This window comes from Culex pipiens, chromosome 1, assembly GCF_016801865.2.
Source record: "Culex pipiens pallens isolate TS chromosome 1, TS_CPP_V2, whole genome shotgun sequence".
Lineage (NCBI taxonomy): Eukaryota > Metazoa > Arthropoda > Insecta > Diptera > Culicidae > Culex > Culex pipiens.
In genome coordinates, this window is record NC_068937.1 from 44215076 (window position 1) to 44236086 (window position 21011).

The 21011-nt window shown below is 39.0% G+C and overlaps 1 protein-coding gene across 1 annotated transcript; it reads left to right on the forward strand.

The window, feature by feature from the left end:
* The first annotated feature begins 8911 nt into the window (after nucleotides 1-8911).
* Nucleotides 8912-17342, forward strand: LOC128093839 (protein FAM133-like). The gene is made up of 2 exons (XM_052711679.1): nucleotides 8912-9431; nucleotides 17284-17342. The coding sequence occupies exons 1-2, from the start codon at nucleotides 8912-8914 to the stop codon at nucleotides 17340-17342; spliced, it is 579 nt and encodes a 192-aa protein (XP_052567639.1).
* Nucleotides 17343-21011: the final 3669 nt, after the last annotated feature.

Genomic DNA, 21011 nt, shown 5'->3' on the forward strand with positions numbered 1-21011 from the left:
TTGGGAACGATTGGTTTAGTCCTAACTTTGCGCAAAGCGATTCAATTTTCCATATAAATTTGTATGGGAAAAACATTTTTTTTTATTTTGATATTTATAAAATCCACGTTTCACGCTGTACTAAAACCGGATTCATATTCGGATGCTCTGGAAGGTGCTCTACAACTTTCCCGAAGAGAGTATGATGCTAGCTTGTCGCTGAAAGAAGATACAGCGTCCTCAAAACTCGTCTAAAACGTGATTTTCGATCAAAAAACACGTTTTAGACGAGTTTTGACAACGCTGTATCTTTTTATAGGAGCAAGTTAGCACCATACTCTCTTCGGGAAAGTTGTAGAGCACATTCCAGAGCATCCGAATATGAATCCGGTTTTAGTACAGCGTGAAACGTGGATTTTATAAATATCAAAATCTAAAAAAATGTTTTTTCCCATACAAATTTATATGGAAAATTGAATCGCTTTGCGCAAAGTGAGGACTAAACCAAACGTTCCCAAACTTTGGGGAGTTGTTTAGGACCCCAAAAGGAACTGAAAAATTGGTGTGCTCGCTAAATTTGGACAACTTTATTTTTTCCATACAACCATATTACACCCTAATGCTCATGCAGTTTTTGATCAATCTAGACTAAATCGACCCTCCTGAATCCAAATTTGCCTGCTGATTTTCCTAAGTCTTAAAGAGAAGCGAGATATTCAAGGAGGCTTATAACAAGGCGGATGAATGGAAAAAAACCACCATAAAAGGATTTTTAAGTTCAATCAACTGGTCAAATTTAACAAATTTGGGATCGCTGAACTCGGATATGACCTCTTGAATACTTCAAAGTATTCGGGAAATGTGAGGTTCAAGATGGCTAACCTAGAATATTGGAAATTTTTAAACAGAAATGTAACAGGCAATCAACAGGTAAATAAAATTAATTTGGGGATGCTGAACTCGAATATAAGCCTTACAATATTCTTAAGTCCTAAGAACAGTCTGTGCGGCATAATGACGAATACGGTGACACATAAATAAACACTCAGGGAATGCAATGCATTTTTCTAGCTTCGCCATTTTGGATTGCACATTCTTTGAGTACTTTGGAGTACGAATATGGCTCATATTCGAGTTCAGCGATCCCAAATTAGCTAAATTTGATCCGTTGATTGCCTGTTACACATCTGAAAAAAAATCAAATTTTCTGGCTTCGCCATATTGGCCGCCTCTTGGATTGCACATTACCTGAGTATTTTGGAATATTTTTGGGCACATATTCGAGTTCAGCAACCCTTAGTTGAATTTGACCTGTTCATTGTCGGTTAAATTTCATGCTTCTTCTTGAATTGAGCATGTGCTGAAATTTCGTTGGTCGGTGATGTTTAAACAAAATTTTCTTTTTCAACCAGCTTATAAAATGTATATTTTTTTTCATATTGTTTTTTTTTTCAATTTACGCCATTCTAGGTTGACTGTTTTCGAAGAGTCAAACCGAGCAAATTTTTCTATAATTTCCGACGTTACACGCCAAGCTGTCGGAAGTTAAACCGTGCCTTGGTTGTGGCAAAATGCAACGACTATATAGTTACGTGATGATGAGCGCACCTCTGAATGTTTTGTTTGTGGGATAGGATGAAACACTATGTAGTATTAGTTTTGTGATTTTGTTTATGGTTTAGTGGATTTGTTTGAAATAAAAAAAAAGTTTTCTTTGATGATATTTATTTTAAAAAAAACCTAGTTTCCAATATATGTTGTTGACACTTGCATCGCTTACACAACTTCATACCAAATCCTAAATATAAATTAAAACCTCAGGTGCAGCAACACCGGCAGGAAATGAATACGAAACTAACTTTTCGAAGGGGGACTCCGGCCGGTAAACCGTAGTGCAGTAACAAAAAGTGCCTCAAAACTTAATATAATCCCACCTCATCCGCTTTGAAAAACCAAACATTCCTTCAGCAAACTGGAAAATTTCAAGGAGGAAAAAACACGCACACACACACATTGGAAGCTGCACCTGCAGTTGGAGGGGGGGAGGGAAAAACCACTATATTTTCACCTTACAATCCAATTGAGAGACAGAAAGGGAGGCAACTTTCTCCGAAAAAGGTTTTAATTTCAAACTTTGGCGCTAACTTTTTTTTGTTTGGGTGAGCTTTTTCCTCTCTTGAGATCGCCCCCCTCTGAATGGTTTGATAACTTTATCTGCTACGCGTGAATGTGGTTTTAGGGAAGGGAGTAGTTTTTTTGTGTTTGAGGATTGTCATCAGCAACAGTTTTAGATGAAATTGACACTTTTTAGAATAGTTGGATGAATCGAATAAATTGGTTTTGCTGGGTGAGCTGGACTGGATTTGAATCCACAAGCAAACCCTGAATGTGTTTCAAAAGTTTCTAGCACTTATAGTTTCGAAGGAATTTCGATGGTGTTATACAACTTCTTTATTCATGATGTTTTTTACTCTTTTATTTAGAACAAATTTAATTCTTACATAAAAGATGTAGCAAAAAAAAAAAATGAGAAAATGTTCAAGGAATATCCATGACTTAAATTGAGAATATGACTAAAATTAAGAATGTTTGGGATTTCATAATTTGTCGGAGAAATTTCAAAATGTATCAATTGTATTTTGTTTGGTTATTTATGTTCTTAAAACATTTTAGCATGGTTTTGGAACACCTGGGATGTTCTAGTCCATCAAAAACTTCCGAAAATTTTGTACAACAGGTGTAACAAAGAAACAAGTCGGAACTTCAAAATGTTGACAACGGATCCTATCCTGGTTCAGTGTGTGTGGTAGGCTACAGTACATTGTTTTAACAACTTTTTAGAGCGTCCAATTTCCCGGGGTTACAAATTTCCCGGGAAACGGGAAATTTTCAATCAATTTCCCGGGAAATAGCGCATTAAGAAGTGAGCAAGTAAGTTACTTTTAAAAGTATTGCAAAATTAGTTGTTTAAATAGAAAAAAATGCAAATTGGATGGAGTTAGAAGCGAGTGCTTTACCCTAAAATGAATCCATACTCCACAATCATACAAATTATTTTCTTGCCTCTGTGACCAGTAAAAGAGAGCGTGGTTTGATACAAAAAGTTGGAAAAAACATGCAGAAATTATGTTTTTCATGACAAAAAACTTTTCTAAAAAAAGTCATTATGGTTTCAGTTCTTGGACAAAATGGCAAATCAAAAATCAAACTTCTCTTGTTTGTTTTACTTCAAACAACTCAATGTTTTCAAATATTTGGAATTAACATCATGTCACAATCAGTCTTACATGTTTTGATATTAAACCTTCTAACACCCATTGTTACACCAGTGTTCCATTTTTCTTTTACTACATATTGTAATTTCTTGTATACCAGATATTTGACGAATTGAAATAATTATTCTTGTACAAACCTATTTAAAAAATGTTAATATACCAATTTGATTTTCAACTCATTAGATCATGGTAAACAAAAACGTAAAAATTCTCAATTTAATATATTTTTTTATGAAATAACTCCAGATATTCTTGAAAAAAACTTACTCAATTTTCCCATAGCTTCAAAAATTAATGCTATAAGGAGCGGCCGTGGCTGACTGGTTACGGTGTTCGCTTTGTAAGTGAATGGTCCTGGGTTCGATTCCCATCTGCTCCCATCGAGAAAGTATAGGAATTATAAATCTTGAAACTTTGAACATGAACGAAAAATCAAAGTCGCTCGAGTCGGGGTTCGATCCCCCGTCCTTTGGATTGGTAAGCAAAAATGCTAACCACTAGGCCATCACGACTTGGTAAGCTACGACTGGAATTAGGAATACTGTTACTATCAACTATATACGCGCCGGGTCCTTGTCCATTTGACAAGGGTTCGGAAGTTCTAAATAACGTTTGAACCCGATTGGTGCAAACGTTCTTCAGGGCGGGGCTTGTCGATAAAGCTGAAGTACCTCGCGCTCGGCTAGCCAGCGTAGAAATGGGTCACCGAAGCTCGGCAGAGCTAACACCTTCCAAATGCCTATGCGAGTTATTTGCATGTATAGAATGTAGATCTATAAATACACGGAAACAACTCAATTTGTAAGAAGCGGCCGCGTGGTCCCGTTTGGTTGGTTGCACACACACACACACACAGCTTCAAAAATTAATGCTATCAGATATCAAAGTGTTTGATAATCTGATTAATTGTCTATGAGCTATAAAATAAATTTAATTTAAAAAAATCATCTTCATTTATTTTTCTCTGAGCATCTTAAAAAATGGTTCCAAAAAGTATAGAAAATGTGTACTTTTGCTTAAATTTCGGGAATTCCCGGGAAATTTACAAATATCCCGGGTAACGGGAAATATATTTTTTTTCGGGAAATCCCGGGAATTCCCGGGACGGGAAATTGGACGCTCTACAACTTATTGGGGTAATCCAAGAACTGCTTGGAGTCAAGACCGGTTGGTCTATCTAAGCAAGAGGTTTGGATGTCCTGAGTCATTGATGTACTACCTGGAGTTAAGTTTGTTACCATGAATGTGAATGTTTGTAAGTCTTGGTCGGAAAATCTTACGAAAGTTTTCACATTTTAACATAAAAAGTTCGACTATTATTTGCAGAGATATCGACATGAGAAAATGGAGGGTTTTTTGGGTGAGACTTGAAACGTTTCAATTATCCTGTTTCTTATTCTTTATCTGCTGTGTCTCAGCAACCAGAGGTCCAATCTTCAATGTTTCTTAGAGGAAATTATCAGTAATTTCTGATTTTTTGAAAAAAATATATTTAGGAATTAACAATCATGGACTGTAATTTAAAAAATGAAAAAAAAAACGGTGCACTCAATCAAATAAAAATCGTAAATTAAATTCGATTGCACAATCGATTTTACATTGAAAAGTGGGGTCAAAAAACTTTAAGAAATAAGACAATTAAAAAAAGACAGATTTTTGTGAAATTGATTTTATGTGAAAAAAAAGTTTATTCAAAAATCTCTAATACTTTTTTCGGGTATCTTTTTTTTCTGAAAGTTTGCAGCATAACCTACAAAAAAGATTTGTTTTTGTATGGAGAAAAACCTCAACGGAAGGAAAGGGAAGGGTTTGAGATTTCCGAAAAATCCATAAAAATGTACAATTAAAATTATAAAAATTGAATAGATAGTCATATAATTTCAATTGAAAAAACCTAATACATTCTCACCCAAAAAACTCAATACATTATTTTTTCAAAGGTGGGCAAACATGGGCACTAATTTAAAAAAAATAAAAACTGCGATTATTTTCAAAAAAGTAACCTAAAAATGGCTATGACTTAAAAACGGTGCACTTTATCAAAAATTCACTGAAGTACTTTTTGATTGCAAATTCAATTTTACATAAAAAAATGAAGTTTGAAAATTTTTGCGACCAACATTACGATTTTTTGAAAAAATCTGTATTGATTCAAAAAATCATAACTCGGTCAAAGATTTTTTTACCACTCTGGAAATTTCTGAAAAGTTGGCATTTTATGTCCTCTAAAACATATCAAAAAATAAAAAAAATAGCGTTTTTTATGCAAATCAAGTTTTAGTGACAAAAGTAGAATTAAAAATCACCAAATTTTTTTTGACCGTGTTTTATTTTTTTCAGTGTAATCCATATCCATACCAACAACTTTGCCCAAGACACCAATTCGATCGGAAAATTCCTTCAAAAAATACTAATTTTTGAATTATCACATATCATGTTTGTATGAACAGCTGCCAAATTTGTATGGAAAATTATATGAAAGAACTAATTATGCAAAATGGCTTTTTTGGGCATACCGAAGCCACCAAAAAAATTTCAGCCGGATTAAAAAATTCAAAAAAAAAATCGAATGACCGAAATCTCAAAGAATTGCTCAAGGGTAAAACTTATGCAATTGTCGCCCAAGCTTCTTTCAAATCACGGTTTGATAAAGCTCCACCAGTCAAACGCTTTTTGCTTGAAAAATAAACTTCAAAAATAATCATGAACATTAATGTTAATTGTTTAACCTAGCAGCAAAAACATTGCAAAATATTGAAAACCGAAAAAAAACATTAAAAATTAATATTCCGAGCAGACGGAAATAACGTGGGAATAACATTTTTTGATATTCTAAAATACTAGGCCAATAACATTTTATGTTATTTATAACAAGAATTTTTATTCGTCGTTATGATTTTTTTGTTATTGGATTGTTATTGTAATAACAGACTAATAACATTTTTAGTTATCCTTCAAACAAATCTTTGTTATTATTTTTTGTTATTTTAACAACTAATCCGATTATCTCAATAACAGTTGAAGGTATTCTTCCATAACAAAAAATGTTATTCCAAAGTTGTTTTGGCTGCCAACCAATATCATGTTACCGTTGTGACTAAATCGTTCTACCTTTACCCCGCCCCGTTAAGGGTAAATAGGAGCTTAGGGAGTAACTACAGTAGCATGCATAGGGATTAAGGATGAGGATGTTTGTGTATTTGTCTTTTCAAGCGTCTTTATGTAAAACTTAAATTAAATTAAAACACAAACTAATAAATAAATTGGAGCACAGTTAGATTAAAGCTAAATATCACAGATCGCAAACCATAGCCATTTAAGTGTTAACACACGAAGCAGAGTCTGTAACGAGATTTGCTGCAAGGGTTGCTTATTCGCGAGATCTGCACGAAAAAGGGGTAATAAAGAGAGCAAGTGTGGGATCGAGAGCCGAGAAGGGCTACTGGTGGCCATTGCAAAAATAAAAAGGTCTTTTCCAACACGCCGTCACTGTGAGCAGTAGTGCATCTCGAAAAAGAAGGACAACTGACTGTCCATTTCAATTAACTTACCCAATCGTAATTACAAGTGACCGGCTTCACCAAACTATACGGAAAAGTGAAATAACCGTGCCTGTTGAACGAGTAATCAGGTAATTGCAATTTGCAAACAATTTGCGAACCACCCACGTGCTGCCCCAGTAGTCCCCTCATTCCCCATTGCTAATCTCGGCCCGATCAACCACCCACGACAGGACCCAGTGGTTGTAGCTTAAACGCCCTGTTTTGAAGCTATTGTCCGTCGATCAAGTGCTGCACCGCCGAGCGGTGCCCACTGACGAGGTCGCTTCCGAGCCCCCAAGCTATTCGGTGCGCTGAGGACCTAACCTCCTGCCGCGCCGTCGTCGCGCTGAGGATATTACCTCCTGCGACGCGCCCAAGTTCGAGCACCCCTGCCCAAAGCCTGCCACAAGCATCCCGCGAGCGTTCGCGGCCGAAGACTAGCCAGAGGCCGGCGTACCCGTCGCTGCATGATTTGCGACACCGCCCGGCACGAGAGAAACCACGCGCATCCACCCCCGCATGAACACCCAGCGCGTGCACTAGGCCGAAACTGTCCCGGAGGACGGCCCGCACCCCACAGCCAGATACGAGAGTTCACGAGCAGAGGATCGTCGACGACCGCGCATTGAGCACGTGTGCGGATGCCCCGTCGACCCCACCCGCAGCAGCAGCAGCGTCGTCAGCACCAGCCGGCCAGCCAGATTCTCCCCCCCACACACATAAAGATCCGTAAGTGCAATAAACGTTACAAAATGAAATGCTTTTGTGTTTAGGCGTTTAGTGTATTGATGGCGAGCCCCCTTGAGATTAAGGCTCTTGTTCTTGTCCCTTTGCCCGCCAGCGCGTAAAAAGAGGCCGAGGCCCACCCCTGTCGGTCGTGGCTCTAAGACCAACCGGCAGGGGCGTTTCAGGGTCCGTCTGATCCAACAGGTAACAAATGGCGCCCAATGTAAAGTTTAATAAGTAATTATTTGGCCATCAACGCACTAAACTTGTTTGCGATTAGAGTTGATAAAGCTAGGGTACTTTTGCAAAGCCTCCAATTAGAGAACGTTTAGTTGCAGCTGTGCACGAAATCTGCTTTTTCCAGCAAATTATTCAGATTCAAAATAGGTGGCCAGTGCGCGAACGCATTCAAAAGGGTTTTTTGTGTGTAGAGCACTAAATAGCGGGAGAATTAATCAAAGGTTGTAAATAATATATCAATTACTGGGTCTTGATTCGACTCGTCGTTCAATTTAGCTATTTATTCTTTTTTTTTTAAATTACTCAGTTGTGACTAATAACTAACTTCTGTGGTAAGAGTATTTTTCTTAAATATTAGATTTTAAACAATATCGTTTCTTTTCTCTGATTTTCAGGTCGTAAAATTTATTCATTATGGATTTACAAATCTTATATCAATCCATGGATGTTTCTCACCTGTCTGTTGATGAGGTGGAACATGAATTGTACACAAGAAAGATTTCATTTAGTGCAAAAGAGCCCGACAGTACAAAAAGAAGAAGATTAAAGGAGAAGATGAAGGAAGAAAAAGCGACAAAAGATTTTACGGTTGTAAATACTTGGAGGAAGCTCTCCGATGAACTTTCAATTATAAAAGCAAAACTGCATGTGATTCAGGGACTTTTGGAAAGTTCCAAAACACCTGTTCATCAGAAAATAAAATTAAAAACTAAGTTGATCCATTACAGAGTGCGTATCTTTTTAGCATCAAAAGCCTCAGGGGCTCACAAATTTACTTCTGATCTTACTAATTTGAGTAAAAAAGCAAACAAACTTTTCGTTACACACTTTCCAGAGTTTTCAGTTGAGGTACCACCAAAGTCGAGTAAGGTTGATGAAAATATTTCTGAAACTCTCGAAGAGGTGCGCAACGAGATTGAAATTCTGAATGAAACTGTGTCAGGAATTGACTTTGAAAAGGAAATTTCGGGAGGAGAAAATGATGTAACTTCAAAAATTCAAGAGGAAATTGAGTCAACTGAGAAGCGTAAGACTGAGGTGTTGGATATGTTGGATGAGTTGGAAAAACTGGGAAATTTGGAGCATGCTAGTGAGATGATGAAAACCTTAAAAACTTTTGTTTCTCAGACGGCGGATGAGCAAAACCGAATGAGAGAGGAGCGTATCAAAGAGGAAGAGCGTAAATTGAAGGAAATGGAGGAAAATATGATTCGTAAGAAGCGGTTGGGACAATTGTTGAATGATCTGACTGAAAAGCTTAAAATCACCGAGTCAAACGCACAAGCGAATGCGAATGATAAGGGAACCAACTTGAAAGGCAAACCAAAGCCGGACAGCGAAACCGAGTCCACGGAAACAGATGCCTCTTGGCACATTTCCTGTGGAGAGAGCTCGGTGAGCGACGGCTCGGATAGGAATACCAGGAAGCAGCGAAAGAAGAATAAGAAGAGGAGGAGCGGAAAGGGAAAATCTGAGCGGAATAAGCGTAAGAAGAAGGCAAAGAGGAGCCGGAAGCATAGCTTTTCATCACAATCAAGTGATTCACACCTAACTTCCGACAGTGAATCCTCAAGCACGACTAGTGACAGCTTTTCCAGCTCGAGCTCAGACAGTTCGTCGGACTCGGAATGGGAAAGACGAAAGCATAAGAAGTACAAGAAGTCACGGAGTAAGCAGAGTCATCTCAAGCGTGTGGCGGAATGGAAACTTAAGTATGAGGGAAAAGATCAAGGGCGAAAACTGGGGGATTTTCTGAAAGAGGTGAAGATGCGTAAGGAAGCTGAGGGAATTTCGAGCAAGGATTTATTCCGAGGAGCGCTTCACTTATTTTCTGGTCGCGCTAAGGATTGGTATATGGAAGCGTATGAAAATAGAGATTTTCGCAACTGGGAAGGTCTGAAGAGGGAACTTAAGCGTGAGTTTTTACCGCCAGACTTGAATTTTCAGATTGAAACTCAAGCTTCTGCGCGTCGTCAAGCCAAGGGCGAGAAATTTTCCGATTATTTTCACGACATGCAAAAGTTGTTTCATGCCATGACAAAACCGATTTCAGAGCGCCGCAAGTTTCGTATCATGTGGCGTAACTTGAGATATGATTACAAAAATGCACTGACAGGAGCAAATATCAAAACAATGTCAAAACTTAAGAAATACGGCCGAATCGTCGACGAGAACAATTGTAACTTGTTTTCGAAGTCCGTCGAGGGTCCGGTTCGTCCAAGACAACATTCTATAAACGAGATTACATCTTCACAGCCTCAAAAACAGAAGAATAATTACAGTTCGGGACAAAATACAAAAGTGTTTTCCAGAAGCAAACCAAATCAAGAATACAACGATAAGAATCAGCGATCGGAGGGTCAAAAGGGGGGTAATGAGAAAGGGGGAGAGAAACCTAACGATGCGATAAAGGAATTGGAAGGGACAGCAGCAGGAACTTTGCAAGTGTTGGTAGATCAATACAAGCGACCACCATTAGGTACTTGCTACAATTGTAGAAACACGGGACACCATTACACTGAGTGTCCTAACAAAAAGGGTAATTTTTGCAGAGTTTGCGGGTTTCCTGACGTGTTTACTTCCAAATGTCCGCATTGCCAAAAAAACGGTCTAATTTCAACTTGATGAGGCAGGTTGAACCGACAACTCCAAATCCTCAAACTACCGATCTTGCGACTCGTGATTTGACATCAAGCGGGTTTAAAATTGTTTCTGAAGAAGAATACTGCTCGGAGAATGAAGTAGAAGAATTGTTTGTAAAGGTGGATGGTGATAGTCGCCCCTTTGCGAAAGTAAGCGTTCTTGGTAGAGAGTTGATTGGGTTGCTCGACAGTGGTGCCCAGAAGACAGTGTTGGGAGTGGGTTGTAAAAAACTGATTAAAGAGTGGAAATTGAAGATTTTTCCGACGGAGACCACGTTGAGGACAGCCTCGGGGTCACCGCTGGACGTGGAAGGTTATGTACATTTGCCAGTTACTTTCAACAATGAGAACAAAATAATCCAAGCTCTTGTTGCACCAAAATTAAAACGACGTTTGATATTAGGATTTAATGACTTTTGGAGGGCGTTTCGTATCCAGCCTGGTGTTCAAACTAGTGTTGGCATCGAACAGGTTGATGTAGTAGAAGAATGTGGAAACGGTGTTGAGAGCGAAGAAGAAGACGAGGAAAATGTTACACTTAGCGACCAGCAGAGGGCACAAATTGAATCGGTCAAGCAGCTGTTCAAGGTTGCGATCGATGGGAAAATTCTTGAAACTACTCCACTAATATCTCACAAAATAGAGCTTAAAGAAGATTTTTTAGGCGCACCACCAGTTCGAATCAATCCATATCCAACCTCACCAGCAATGCAGAAGAAAATTAATCTCGAATTAGACAACATGCTTAAATTACAAGTAATTGAGCCGAGCAAAAGTGACTGGTCGTTAAGCACGGTTCCCGTGATAAAACCTACGGGCGAAGTGCGACTATGTCTCGATGCAAGGCGACTAAATGAGCGGACTGTGCGGGACGCTTATCCCCTTCCACACCAGGACCGTATATTGAGCAGACTGGGTTCATGTAAATTTTTGTCCACGATCGACCTTACAAAAGCGTTCTTACAAATACCACTGAATCCAGCCTCGCGTAAATATACGGCCTTCGCGGTGTTGGGACGGGGATTGTTCCAGTTTACTCGGCTCCCCTTCGGTCTTATCAACAGTCCAGCGACCTTGGCTCGCTTAATGGACGAAGTGTTGGGGTTTGGGGAACTGGAACCGAATGTTTTCGTCTATTTGGATGATATTGTGGTAGTTAGTGAAACATTCGAAGCGCATCTCGCCAGTCTCGCCGAAGTAGCGCGGAGATTGAAGACAGCCAACCTTTCCATAAATCTCGACAAATCTAAATTTTGTGTTAGCGAGCTACCATATCTGGGTTATGTACTCTCGCCGGACGGGCTTCGTCCGAATCCAGATAGAGTGGAAGCCATCTTGAACTACGAGCGGCCGAACTCGCTCCGTTCGCTACGCCGATTTTTAGGAATGGCGAATTATTATAGACGATTCATTCCACATTTTAGCGACATGTCAGCTGCACTTACTGATTTATTAAAGAAGAAACCTAAAAATTTAATTTGGAATCCAAAAGCAGAGCAATCATTTCTACAGCTCAAAGAAAGTCTAATTGCAGCCCCAGTGCTCGCTAATCCCAATTTTGATCTACCCTTTCAAATTCAGTGTGACGCGAGCGATAGCGCGATCGCGGCAATTCTCACACAAGAGCATGCCGACGGAGAGAGAGTTGTAGCTTACTTCTCACAAAAGCTCTCTCCCGCTCAGAAAGCTTACGCAGCGTCTGAGAAGGAAGGCTTGGCCGTGCTGTCGGCCATTGAGAAATATCGTCCATATATAGAAGGAACCCATTTTATCGTCGTGACCGATGCTTCTGCTCTCACGCATATTATGAACGGAAAATGGCGGACCTCTTCCAGGTTGAGCCGCTGGAGCATAGATTTGCAAGGCTATGATTTAGAGATCCGGCATCGGCGCGGTAAAGACAATGTCATACCTGATGCGTTGTCGCGCTCGCTGGAGATCTCGTCGCTTGAGGAGGATGGAGACGCGTGGTACTCGAGCATATACAAAAAAGTTCTTGCGACTCCAGACGAGTTCGTCGACTTCAAAGTGGAAGAAGGAAAGCTTTATAAATTTATTCCAGCACAAACTGAGGTTCTTGATTTTAGATTTGAGTGGAAACTCTGTGTGCCGGAGAAGATGAGAGAGAACATTTTGCGAGAAGAGCACGACGAAGCTTTGCACGTCGGATATGAGAAATTACTAGAGAAACTACGAGCGAGGTATTTTTGGCCACGATTGGCAACTTCGGCTCGGAAATACATAGAAAAATGTCGTATCTGTAAAGAATGTAAACCCTCCAACACATCGCAACATCCAACAATGGGAAATCCTCGGTTAGCCACAAAACCATTTCAAATACTAGCGATCGATTTCATCCAGTCGCTGCCCCGATCGCGAGCTGGGAATATGCATCTGTTAGTTCTACTCGATTTATTCTCAAAGTGGACCGTTTTGGTGCCTGTAAAGAAAATTTCAGCCAGCATAGTCATCAAAATCCTTGAAGAACAATGGTTCCGACGCTACTCCGTTCCGGAAATACTGATTAGCGATAACGCGACCAGTTTTCTTAGTAGGGAGTTTAAAGATTTCTTGGGAAGGTATCAAGTGCAGCATTGGGCCAACTCGCGCCACCATAGTCAGGCCAACCCGGTCGAGCGCCTGAACCGGAGCATAAATGCGTGCATACGAACCTATGTAAAACTTGATCAGCGTTTATGGGATACCAAAATTTCTCAGGTGGAGTACACGATTAACAACACGTGGCACTCTTCTACGGGTTTCACGCCGTATAAGATCTTGTATGGGCATGAAATCATAGCGAAAGGGGAGGAACATCGTCGGGAGGTTGATGAAACAGAGCTATCGGAAACGGAGAGAATGGCGAGGAAACTAGAAGTGGATAGGAATATTTTTGAAATTGTTCGCAAAAACTTAGTAAAAGCGCATGAAAAGAGCGAGAGGGCTTATAACCTTCGGTTCCGGAAGCCTGCACCGGTGTACCAGGTGGGACAGAAGGTTTTTAAGAGAAATTTCACTTTATCTTCAGCTGGGGATGCGTACAACGCGAAACTGGGACCTGCGTACGTTCCTTGTACTATTGTTTCCAGACGCGGCACTAGTTCGTACGAGTTGTTAGATGAGCAAGGTAAAAATATTGGAATTTTCTCGGCGGCCGACCTTAAACCAGGCAACCCCGAGTAACTAGCACGAGCTTTACACATTTTGAAACAATTTTATGTTTGTTTCGTTACGAAATGTAGTCAGAGAAAACTTTTAAGGTGTTATTTATCAAATCTTTTGTGTTGTACCACGTTGTGTCCACAATTGAATGCTTTGTGTTGATCATGATCAGTCTTTTAGATCGTCTTTTGAATTTCAAGAGTGCGAGAGAGCAAGAAAACGAATTTGATGTTCTTTGTTTGAGTAAAAGCCTTTTCGTTATGTTTGTACTGTTTTGTCAAAAAGGGAATATATATAATCCGAAATCCGAACGATTTGCATCGACCTGACAGAGTAGAAGCGATAAAGAAATTAAAATGATCTATGTTAACAAAACTCAAAATGTAAAATTTCTTCTCGCTGCGTGCAAATGTTTTTAACATGTTACATTTGTCCTACGCTGGTGAGTAATTGATGTCTCGATGTTTGTTGATCCGAACTACAACTTTCCCTATCAAACAAATTAGCACAGCAAAATTCATTGGTTTTTGGAAAACTCTACACCACATCAGAAAATATTCGTCACATTTTCAGAGCCAGAACACTGGATCTCTTCCTCAGAATGGGTATCTATTTTGGATCACTGGAAGATGAGAAGGTCAAGTAATTGATTTTTGAGTAAAAGCGTTGATAAATGGTTTTCGTGTTGGAAAACACAAATCTGTTTAGTGCTTCGACGCAAAGGATAAAACTTTTTGAATGAGCCTAAAACAGGCCGCTACACGAAAGTAGTATCCAATCCTGGGCCGATTTTGATTATGTTTATTTTGTTTAAAAAAATTAATAAATGTTCTACATTTTTAATTTTTTTTAGGGGGGAGTAGTCGGTAGTGTTACCGTTGTGACTAAATCGTTCTACCTTTACCCCGCCCCGTTAAGGGTAAATAGGAGCTTAGGGAGTAACTACAGTAGCATGCATAGGGATTAAGGATGAGGATGTTTGTGTATTTGTCTTTTCAAGCGTCTTTATGTAAAACTTAAATTAAATTAAAACACAAACTAATAAATAAATTGGAGCACAGTTAGATTAAAGCTAAATATCACAGATCGCAAACCATAGCCATTTAAGTGTTAACACACGAAGCAGAGTCTGTAACGAGATTTGCTGCAAGGGTTGCTTATTCGCGAGATCTGCACGAAAAAGGGGTAATAAAGAGAGCAAGTGTGGGATCGAGAGCCGAGAAGGGCTACTGGTGGCCATTGCAAAAATAAAAAGGTCTTTTCCAACACGCCGTCACTGTGAGCAGTAGTGCATCTCGAAAAAGAAGGACAACTGACTGTCCATTTCAATTAACTTACCCAATCGTAATTACAAGTGACCGGCTTCACCAAACTATACGGAAAAGTGAAATAACCGTGCCTGTTGAACGAGTAATCAGGTAATTGCAATTTGCAAACAATTTGCGAACCACCCACGTGCTGCCCCAGTAGTCCCCTCATTCCCCATTGCTAATCTCGGCCCGATCAACCACCCACGACAGGACCCAGTGGTTGTAGCTTAAACGCCCTGTTTTGAAGCTATTGTCCGTCGATCAAGTGCTGCACCGCCGAGCGGTGCCCACTGACGAGGTCGCTTCCGAGCCCCCAAGCTATTCGGTGCGCTGAGGACCTAACCTCCTGCCGCGCCGTCGTCGCGCTGAGGATATTACCTCCTGCGACGCGCCCAAGTTCGAGCACCCCTGCCCAAAGCCTGCCACAAGCATCCCGCGAGCGTTCGCGGCCGAAGACTAGCCAGAGGCCGGCGTACCCGTCGCTGCATGATTTGCGACACCGCCCGGCACGAGAGAAACCACGCGCATCCACCCCCGCATGAACACCCAGCGCGTGCACTAGGCCGAAACTGTCCCGGAGGACGGCCCGCACCCCACAGCCAGATACGAGAGTTCACGAGCAGAGGATCGTCGACGACCGCGCATTGAGCACGTGTGCGGATGCCCCGTCGACCCCACCCGCAGCAGCAGCAGCGTCGTCAGCACCAGCCGGCCAGCCAGATTCTCCCCCCCACACACATAAAGATCCGTAAGTGCAATAAACGTTACAAAATGAAATGCTTTTGTGTTTAGGCGTTTAGTGTATTGATGGCGAGCCCCCTTGAGATTAAGGCTCTTGTTCTTGTCCCTTTGCCCGCCAGCGCGTAAAAAGAGGCCGAGGCCCACCCCTGTCGGTCGTGGCTCTAAGACCAACCGGCAGGGGCGTTTCAGGGTCCGTCTGATCCAACAGGTAACAATCAGACCAATAACAAATTTTGTTATGATAACATAAACTGTTATTAAACCCTTATGCAAAAATTGTTTTTTTTTTAAGAAGATTCCATAACACTTTTTGTTATTTTAACAATATTTGTTATTAAAATGGCATGAAGTTTGTTATTACCGTCTGCCCGGGATTGCATTCCTGAGCAATAAAAAATAAAACATTAGCAGTAGTGAGAACCAAAACGAGTAATGTTTTAAACACCAGAAAGTTATTTCTAAAAAACAGTATAATACAACAGAAGATGTTCAAATTTGATTCTCGAAAAATAAACACAAATAGAAGGACAGAGAAATAAAAATATAAAAGTCAAAGTTTAACGAATTCGCAACGAAAAAAACATCCATTTCACAACTTATTGCCCTCCAAGCAACAACGCAACTGCACCTGGAAAAGTTATGTTTTAATACAGTCACCAAAACCTGACGCTGCTGTTGGTGGTGCACTTTTGGGACGAAACAACCCCCGAGCATCAGTGCGCGCTGCCCAGCGTTGGCCCGAGTCTGCGAACTTTTGAGGCACAGCCAGTTGTTAGCGAGGGAAATTTTCGAGCTGCACACCCAGTGTTATTACATGCAGTATTAAACTGTTAACATCGCCCCCAATGTGCCAGGTATCAACATAGGGGATGTTTCCCGAGCTCATCCGCAGCTACTCAGCGATTGGTTTAGGGATGGTCAAATGATTTTAAAATTTCATGGAAAATTATGAAGAACTCGGATATTTTTTTTTTGATGACATCCCCAAATTTTATCGAAAACTTCCAGAGTAGCTAATACACCTCCAACCAGTAGCCAAAAGAGCAGCATCAGGTTCAAACTACCCCTCAGCCAAGCCATGATGCAAATTACGCTAGACGACGACGACGACGAAGTCGTCAGGGGGTGAAAGTGGCTCCTTTGCATTTTGATGAGCTTTCGGTCCATCATACAATACACTACATTTTTTTTCGGAGGTCTCAGCTGACTGAGGGATTGACACACCCGAAAACATGAGTGCCATAACATTAGCGCGATACTGCTGATCGATGGAGGTTTTGGGGTTTGAGATGAGTTCGATAAGAAATTTGAATCTGTATATTTTAAGAATATATTTGCATTCCTGTAAGAAAATCAAATAAATATAATTGAATATGACAAAAATTAGAAGAAGAACTTTTGTTATTGACATTTTTTTAAATTGATTGGCTGAGAAATATTCAAATTATATGAAATGCAACAATCCCTCCAACGAAGTTCATCGTTTCCTCCGAAATAGTCCATAAATAAGCATGAAGTAATTTGTTACAGCCCTTCAAATCCTTCATCCTCCCTTAGGGAGAAAAACAAGTCCCTTCCCAGCGAGTCCATTCGTCACTCCACGTGGTAGACACGAGATGAAGACGGTGCCAAAATCCTTACGCAAAACGATCCCTCATCTTTATAGCGCCTATGCTGTGGAGCCCGAAAAATCCTCAGACGTCGTCGTCGTCGGTGGCACCCTAGGAAATATTATGCTAATCGAATACATCACTTCTCATCAGGAATGCTAAAACATGTATAGAACTTGTCCTCCCCCACCCCCTCGGAGCTGTATGCCTCCGTTTTCACTGCTTATGATAAAGTACCCACCTCCATGGAGAGACTTGGAGTACAGAGAGGGCACGGTACTTGCACTAGAAAACAGCCGTTAAAATGTCAGCTTTTTCAGAACGCGACGGTTTGGGGCGAGTGAGCGGTGGGTTTGAGTATGGAAAAATCGAAAAAAAAAACTGAACTCAAGACAAGACTCAAGAACTGGACTAAACTTGGGTTATCCGATTTTATTTTTTATTTATCTAACGGTTTGCATGATGAACGCAGACATAATTTTTTGTCGAAATATCTGAGATCCGGTCTATTTAAAGTGTATGAATAACACTTAAGAACTCATAATTTTTAATGGGGTTATCAGATCTTCGATGTTTTAGGCTCAATGGAATGTTTTTTTCCAGGGCTGTGAAGTCGGAGCCGGAGTCGGTGGAGTCGGGTCTTTTTGGGAACCTGGAGTCAGAATCGGAGTCAGAGTCGGCTAAATTTTATGAGCTGGAGTCGGAGTTATCTTAAATTCAATATTATTTATAAACTTTTTTATTGTTCAGTTTTTGTTATACTGCAAATTTATTTATAAAACTTTAATGTACTAATTTTTTTTTAAACTGCTTAGTGATTTTTTTTCAGTTAATTTATGTGTTGGTTAAAGAGATTTATCAGATTTATGTTTTTGAAGCATTTTCAATTTGATTGGATAGCTCGGACTGTGTTATTTCAATATGATTAGTAAATGATGAATTTCCCCTGTTTTACCCATGTTTGAAGATTCATAACTCATAAAATTATAAACAATTTTGGTTGCGCACTATTTTTTTAAATATTTAGTTGATGCTTGACTCCCTCCTTTTGCTAGTAATTGTAAATGTATTCAAATTTCACCAAATTTAACAAAAACAATGGATCACTGTCAGAACTTAACTAAAATGATGACGTTTTTAAAACATTAATAAAATTTACCATCAAATTATCAACTTTAAGGGGAACAGTATCTAATTTCGTCCAATGTTGCCATATCAGCACATTGATGTTCAGTTGATAATAAGAGTTTCAACTAAAATCGAGTAATGAATAGCTCAAAAGGATGTGAGCAAACAAGTTTCTATCAATAGCTCTGCAAAATTAGTTGTTTAAATAGTGAAAATCATCAAATTGGATGGAGTAAAGAGCGAGTGCTTACCCTGTCAAATATACGAGAATATCAATCTATTACTTGGAACTCATCATGCTAATTTTGCATATAAATAAAAAACAAAGGTTCGTGCTGTAAATATTTGAAACTGACAAAAAATATCCAAAATAAGTTGCAACTTATTTTGAAATCACCATTGAATATATTAAATTTATCGATTTCCTTAATGTTTACTATTTCTCTACAAAAATTTAAAACCTTACAAATATCGTTGAACAAGTCTAAAAATATGGCTGTTTTCCGTCATAAAATATTTCTTTTTAAATGCCATAAACCGGGGTAACTTTGAAAGAGCTTGATTTTTTTTTCAAATATTATTCAACCGGTAAGAATTTTATCATGGCAACATGTATTGGTAATATAGTTACGTAAACTGTTTTTTTGCAATTCCGTCGTGAAACTACTTACTTTTCGTGTTATTCTTGAACGACGAAATAGCCTACTTTTCTGTACCAAAAATATTGGAATCGAATAGCAACACTTTTCAAAATAAATGCTGAAAAGTTCTACTTTTTTATTTAAACGATTTATTGACAAAAAACATGGAAATTCGACTTAAAATGTCACTCAATGGGTGTTTTTCGAAATTGCAAAAAATGTTGTATGGAACTCGTTGCAAAACTTGATTTTTTCAGCACTCTTCGTATTTATCCAACTCGGTGAACCTCGTTGGATAAATGTACGACTCGTGCTGAAAAAATCCTCTTTTTGCGACATGTTGCATAAACTACTATTTTAATACCAGGGTGACTTTGATAGTTACTTTGTGTCTTACAAATTACAGTCTAAATATAAGCCTAAATTTAAGCAAAATGTCAAATCGATTATGAAGGCCAGGTCTTCCATTTTTTTTTGAAAAAACAACAATCAAAAACAACAAACAATTTTGCAAAAAAAAACTTCAACTTATCAATGTAACCCCGAACATCAATGTCACCCCGGTTTACAGGTATGTGTGTGTGTGAGCTGAACATGTGAGTGATGTTATTAATACTTTTCATGAGATGTGGACTTGATGTGGACTACCTTTGAACAGCTGATTAATTCTAAGTTGTGAACAGAGTTTGCAGGTGCTTAAAGAATCGACTATGTCTACTGAAGGAAATTTGCAAAATAGCCTTCAAAATATCTAATAGGTGGGGGCAAATTAGGTGAATGGAGATTTTATTTGAACTTTTTTTAGATATTCTTAATACTGAGTTAGTGTTGGAGTCGGAGTCGGAGTCGGCTAGAGTTGGCAGGCCGGAGTTGGAGTCGGAGTCGGAGTCGTATGAATCTGAAAGCCGGTGCCGCGGAGTCGGAGTCGACTTAACTCATAAAGCCGGAGTCGGAGTCGTCTAAAATATGACCTGATTCCGCAGCCCTGTTCTTCTCAAAAAAAAAAATAAATAACATTGTGGAGTTTCTTACAAAAACGTTACTTAATGAGCAATTCTCCACGAAATAGGTCTTTTTTTTGGAATTTTAATTTTTGTATTTTTTTTTCCGACTGGAACTTATCTGGTGCCTTCGGTATGCCCAAGGAAGCCATTTTGCATCATTAGATTCTCCATATAATTTTCCATACAAATTTGGCAGCTGTCCATACAAATGTGATGTATGAAAATTGAAAAATCTGTATCTTTTGGAGGAATTTTTTGATCGATATGGTGTCTTCGGCAAAGTTGTAGGTATGGATATGGACTACACTGAAAAAAAATGATACACGGTAAAAAATAATTGGTGATTTTTTATTTAACTTTTTGTCACTTAAACTCGATTTGCAAAAAACACTATTTTTAATTTTTTGATATGTTTTAGAGGACATAAAATGCCAACTTTTCAGAAATTTCCAAAATGTGCAAAAAATCTTTGACCGAATTATGAATTTTTTAATCAATACTGATTTTTTTCAAAAAATCGAAATATTGGTCGTAAAAAATTTTCAACTTCATTTTTCGATGTAAAATCAAATTTGCAATCAAAAAGTACTTTAGTGAAATTTTGATAAAGTGCACCGTTTTCAAGTTAAATCCAGTTTTAGGTAACTTTTTTGAAAATAGTCGCAGTTTTTCAATTTTTAATGTCGATATCTCAGCAACTTATAGTTCGATTTACAATGTTAAAATATGAAACATTCGTAAAATTTTCCGATCTTTTCGAAAAAAAACTTTCAAAAATTTTAAATCAAGACTAACATTTTAAAAAGGCCATAATTTCAATATTACGCCCTTTTTAAATGTTTGTCTTGGTTTAAAAATTTGTATAAATAATACTTAGTTTTAACAAAAAATCTGAGATCACTGAGAAACACTTTTTCATCAAAATATTTGAGATTCGGCCACAAAAAAGTGTATACATAACAGTTAAGTGCTCATATCTTGTGATGGGGTTGTCAGAGTCTTTCGAATGCG

Coding starts and splice junctions, on each gene's coding strand:
- LOC128093839 (XM_052711679.1), top strand. CDS start 8,912: ATGAGAGAGGAGCGTATCAAAGAGGAAGAGCGTAAATTGAAGGAAATG. Junction 9,432..17,283: donor GAAGTACAAGAAGTCACGGA/GTAAGCAGAGTC, acceptor TCATCTTTATAG/CGCCTATGCTGTGGAGCCCG.